The 6,163-nt window shown below is 38.3% G+C and overlaps 1 protein-coding gene across 1 annotated transcript; it reads left to right on the forward strand.

Moving 5' to 3' along the window:
• Positions 1-5,393, forward strand: LOC137742225 (rho GTPase-activating protein 5-like). The gene is made up of 5 exons (XM_068482036.1): positions 1-585; positions 1,263-1,383; positions 1,547-1,666; positions 3,771-4,001; positions 4,536-5,393. The coding sequence occupies exons 1-5, from the start codon at positions 161-163 to the stop codon at positions 5,115-5,117; spliced, it is 1,479 nt and encodes a 492-aa protein (XP_068338137.1). The 5' UTR covers positions 1-160; the 3' UTR covers positions 5,118-5,393.
• Positions 5,394-6,163: the final 770 nt, after the last annotated feature.

Consider the following 6,163-nt stretch of genomic DNA (forward strand, 5'->3'; position numbering starts at 1 on the left):
CTTTCCTTTCAATCCAATTATCATCCGACTTTCTCTCTCTCTCTCTCTCTCTCTCCTCTGCAAAACCTTGAGCAAGACCAAGCCAAAGAAACAATCTTGAAAACGCTTTCTTTTGTTTTTTAATCAAGAAAAAGAAAAGGGGTTGCTTTCGTTGCCAGCCATGACAGAGGTTCTCCATTCCCCTTCCCATTTTTGTTCCTCCCCAAGACCCAGCTCCTCTTCCCCTCTTCCTCCTTCCAATTCTTCATCCGTCTCCTTGTCCTGCGCACCCCCGTCTTCTTTGTCCGGCGCACCCCCGCGCAGCAAAGAGGACGACGATTGCGACTCTGCGGTGGCTGACTGTGAGGCGAAGGACCGTGACAAGCGCAGAAGGGAGCAGCTTTCTCTGTTGGCGTTGCTGGTCACCTTTTTCAGGAAATCTTTGATTCCGTGCAAGAGTGACAGGAGGCAGGTTTGCGCTATGGAGATCGGATGGCCAACCAATGTGCGGCACGTTGCCCATGTCACCTTTGATAGGTTCAATGGGTTCTTGGGTTTGCCCGTGGAGTTTGAACCTGAAGTGCCCAGTAGGCCTCCCAGTGCAAGGTAACTTTTCTTTTTTTACCTTTCTGGGTGAAATGTCAATGTGGGTTTAACCCAGTTGTTGCAGTTGATTAATTATTGGTTTTGGTCGATGGGTTTTGCTTGCATTTGTTTTTAGTTGATGGGCTTTGCTTGCATTTGGTTTTGGTCGATGGGTTTTGCTTGATATTGAAATTTTGTGAATTTCTTGAATTTAAATAGTGCATGTTGTTTATATAGTATTGTTTTTGTTTTGCTATGGAATTATTGAGGTTGTGAGGGTACACTACAGTCGATTTCTGATTTTTTTTTGGTTTGGCCGGATTTGATTAAACCTCGACATTCTGAGGTATATGCATTGCCTGATTATGTTCTATTAACCTCCTTGATTTCGGCCTAGTTGTGGATTGGTTAAAGGTGTTACCTTCCCGATGGGTTGGTCGAGTGGTGTCTTCGATTGAGTAAGGGCGATGACATTGACAATTGCAGATTCAATCTCATTCAGGATCATCGCAGATGAATGAGATGAAACTTTGCAATTGCACAATGTGTAAGGAACTCTTTACGGCATTACATCAGCTCAACTATTTGTTCCTGAATCAAAGCTTGGTAGTGTTTGTTTTGTTTAGAAAGATAATCATTCAAGTATTATCATTTCTGTCTCTTTGTTTATCCCTTGACTTTAAGTTTTTACTATGTAGTACAACTGTTTTTGGAGTTTCCACGGAGTCCATGCAGCTGTCATACGACTCTAGAGGTAATAGTGTGCCAACAATTCTCTTGCTTATGCAAGGACGGTTATATGCTGAAGGAGGCCTTCAGGTATTCACTTCCCTCCATGCTTTCCATATTCATATCATGAATTCTTATTTAAGAATTGGTAAAACTATAGTTGTTTCATCTTTTGTATTTCCTGTGTTGATATGGGGTAATTTTGCTTCTATATTGTTGCCCCTGAAGTTTTTTCATATTGTTCGACATGTAGGCAGAAGGGATTTTCAGAATTAATGCCGAAAACAGTCAAGAGGAGCATGTAAGGGACCAATTAAATAGGGGAGATGTACCAGAAGGCATCGATATACACTGTTTGGCAGGACTGATCAAGGTAGAGCATTATGATTGATAGTTAATGTATTGCATCATATTTGGCATATGCTTGTTTGCATGAAATATGTGAAGCCGTGAAAGTGAGATGATCTGAGTGATGAATTAGGATAGTGATACAGGGATGTAATTAATAGCTTCTTTTGGACTAATTATTTCCTTTTCAAGTTTTCAGAAACTTACGTGCCAAAAAAGTCCCAAATGAAGTTCAATGTGTATATGAATTTAATGTGTCTTAAACAAATGCGACGTGCTTTAAGACTTCAACAATGAACTTCAACTGTATGTTTTTTTGTCAGTTCGTTTTACGAACTTTTAATTTCAGTGTCGATCTTACACTCTATTTTATGCAACCATTGCAGTTATACATCTGAACAAAATGAAACATATAGAACGTTTGTTAATTGTTGTATCTTTGGTCAGGAATTACATCAAAGCTAGAGTCCTTTTGCTACTTTACTCATTAGCAAAAGACATGTTTTCTAGATGACCCTTTCACCTTTGTTGGCAAAATGGGTTTTAAGTACGGCCAACTAATCAGCTTTCTGTGGTATGCCCCCCAACTATATGGATTGCTTTTGCTACATTAAGGACATATAGATAGATGTCTACACACAGGCAGCTGCATTGTATGTTATTATGTTGCAATGTAGAGCAAGGAGTTCAAAAGCTTCCTATATTTAACACTGGGTGTCGTGCCTGAAACTCATCTCAATTAAGGAAAAGTTAAAAGGAAATCCTACTCTACTATAATTTCTAAGCGTTGCATCAGGTTAACACCACCACTGATGGTTCTTTTGCGATCCACCTCCACCCTTACCATCTTGGTATTTATACCACCATCTTTTGAATGGTGTGATCAAAAGGTTCTTGACTATTCTAAGCCATTGCATTAATATTGTGCTGACTTTTGTTATGCTGTGACTGTTTCTACGAGTTCATTAGCCCCTTGATTATCATGGTTTTGATGAATCTTGATAGAGAAAAAAAAAACTCTTCTATAGCATGACAATTATAACAGGAAAATTAAGTTTGATGATGTCCTGGTATGTATCTTTTCCGGGTAGTTCTCAGGTAAAGAGAGTCTTGAGGATAATTACTCAACTATATTCAGATATTTAGTAGTACTTAATTAGTGATTTAATTTTCAAGGGAGTTGATTATGGGATTTGATTTAGTGGGATTCAGACTGGCTCTTTAATGTTAGGGACAAAGAATTAAAATAAAGAGAAAAACAGGTGAGATTCCAATTGGAGAGGCCCTTGTAGGAACACTTCACTGGGAATTAATTCTCTCTCAAATCCTTCTTATTTTGCAGATTGGGTTTATGGATTCTGTGTTCATTGTTTCTCTGCCTCTATGAATTGTCTTCTACTCAGATGTGTTGAACTTCATTGTGAATTCTATTTAAAAAGCCACAAGGGCTCATGCTAAAAGCACAGTTTAAGACACAACAAGTACACAAATGTGAGCATGATCGTTGTTTGGTTGAGGAACCCTTGAGCCTAATTGGTCAGTTGTCACTATCTTGTGTACCCTTTCCTCGATAATGAATGGAAGTGCTGGAGAATGATTTTGAATTTTGTATACTTGTGCCATCACATACTCATTTTTTGGTCTCAACCAGAAATTAACTCGCAGGTGACAAGTTTGTCTAGCAGGGTCCATGGAGAGTGGTGAGGAGTATAAAAAGAATAATTACTATTTTGAGACTTCCATCCTATTTTAGGGATTTGATTAGAAATTCAATTAAGGATTCGATTACTGATTTGATTTTGTTAAGAGTTTTTTCACTAAGGAATTTGATTTTGAAGGCTTCTCAAATTGGCCTCATAAATAGGTCATGGTGCAACTCTTTTGGGACAGCATGAATTACGAAATAATAAAACCATTTGGTCTCCCTATTGATCTTCGCTTCCTTTCTTCTGTTTACCCAGTCTCTCTCCTCTATTTCTTACTCTCCTTATACTAAGATCCAAAATTTGGTTTGCGAAGTCAACACTTGGATTTGCAATGTTCTTCATTGCTGCTGTACCTTCTGTTTATCTCATCTTGCATTATCTTGATTCCTTATACATTCACCTGATGTTTACTTGGATATTTAGGCTTGGTTTAGGGAACTCCCAGCCGGGGTTCTGGACTCTCTATCGCCTGAGCAGGTAATGCAATGCCAGACTGAAGATGACTGTTCACAACTTGTGAGGCTTCTGCCGCCGACTGAAGCTTCTCTACTGGATTGGGCCATCAACCTTATGGCTGATGTTGTTCAACAGGAACATCTAAACAAGATGAATGCACGCAACATAGCCATGGTTTTTGCACCAAACATGACTCAGGTGTGTATAGTTTCCTATTCATTGTTTTTTCCATCTTCCCTGAAGAGTGCATTTGATATAACACCACTAGTCTGAAAGCATAATTAATATCTTCCTGAAAGATTGCATGTAGACTTTCTTAGAATCAAATCACTAATTTGGAATTTTGGATACACGCTTTCGCTGCATGAATGAATTCTTTATTCTTATTGTTTATTTAGTTTAGGACATGTATAACATTTTTAAATTTCCAGTTAGTTCTCATCTTCTTTTTGTTTAAGGGTTGAGGATATTACTATGTCATATGTTGTATGCTAAGCTTTGTCCTATATGACATACAAAGATATAAAGCATCACCAAGACACCTCCCGCTGCCCTGGTTTTGGATCATTGTAGTTTTGCATAGAAAGTCATTAAATGATTTCGCACTATGTTCATTATCATGTTAATTTTAATCCCCTTTAAAAAAAAAGGAATAGAAGATAACAGTATAATTTTAATCCCTTACTGAATGGTTGGAGCGTTGACGGATTTTACTGAGTTATTTGGTTTCAGATGGCAGATCCTTTGACTGCATTGATGTATGCAGTCCAAGTGATGAACTTCCTCAAAACACTTATTTTGAAGACATTGCAAGAAAGAAAGGATTCTGCGGTAGAGCCTCCTGTGTGCAATGTAGAGCCCTCTGACGATAATGGACACCAGAGCCCTTCCCAGTCCTTCGAGGAAGATATTGGCAAATGTAACCAAGAGAAAGAGCAGTCAGTGATTACTGAAGAACCTCAATCTGAAAGTTCCTCCATCTCTAACCAAGTCAGTAACCTAACCAATAGAGAGGCTAGCAGTTTGGTGAGGCTGGTAAAGAAACTAAATCCTGACGGCAGTGGGTGTTGCGAGAATGCAGTGCAAGATGACTACTTGGTTAATGAAATGGAAGCTGGCAGAGCCAGCAAGATGACATCTGAAGTTCAAGAGGACACGCCTGGTCAGTCGAGTAATTTAACTATCAAAACAGGGCCTAAACTAAGTGATCAGAAGTCTGTAACAAGGGAAACAGGGCTTATTGAGAAGGCTAGGGGAATCAGCACTCTGAGTCGCATAGATTCAACGATGGAGCGGATTGAAGCCTGGCGGTAAAGAAAAGCTCGGCCCAATGATTGGAGCTTTAACTGATTCTATGACATTGTGTGAATATATATAGTTTGGATTGATTTGCAAATTGTGGGTGTGTGTGATATGTTCATGTATGCGTTTTCTGTCTTGCTCCTTGGTGGTTTACTTAACCTGTTTCTTATTTCATGGATGACAATGTTTACTATCAACTAACATTGTTAATCGGAGTTTCCATTGGTGTGGTTCCTGATGTATTTGTGATCAAACATTTCTTTTACTTTCTAATTTGGTCTCTGAAAACTGAGTTCTGGAACCATTTTTCTTGCTTTCAGAAACTATGCGAGCATTAGTCGTTTACGTGCCTGTGAGTGCATTGCCGGAGACCCTTTATAACTTTATCATTCACAACCAATGAGAACTTGGTCATGAGTAATGCGCAAATCTACCAGAAAATTTCAGAGAAATTTAAAAACTTTAGCGTCCGTTTGATAATTATTTTGTTTTTAATTTTAATTTTTAGTTTTCATTTTTGTGTTATGTTATGGAAAAAGTCGTGGAAGAAATGGGGGAACTAGAAGGGTGGAGGAAGGATGGTTGGAGATAGAGAGATGTAAGAGCAAGCCTAGTGGAAGGGCAACGGCTAGGGGCTAAAGGCTTTATTTGGCCTGTCAAAATGTCATTATTCATAAAATTTAGCACTTTCAAAATTTGTTACTAATGGTGTGAGAGGTTGGGAGCTAAAAATTGTTAGATAACTCGTTTTCATTGATTGTCGGTATTGTCCTAAAATGCCCTCTTGAATATCCTTAGGCTCACATTAACCTCCTTTCTCGTATGTATCTTTCTCACATCTAAAAACACACAAAAGTGAAAAATAAAAACAAAAAACAAAATGATTATCAAACGAGTTTTTAATGTAGTGTTAAATTTAAATTGCCATTGCAGTGATGTCTTAAATCAATAACACAATATCACGTGAATAAAGATATAGACATAGCATAACATTGTGCTATTAGTCTAAAACATTATAAGATGCCATAGTGACGGCCGAAAACATGCATGTAAGGCCA

This window comes from Pyrus communis, chromosome 8 (assembly GCF_963583255.1).
Source record: "Pyrus communis chromosome 8, drPyrComm1.1, whole genome shotgun sequence".
Lineage (NCBI taxonomy): Eukaryota > Viridiplantae > Streptophyta > Magnoliopsida > Rosales > Rosaceae > Pyrus > Pyrus communis.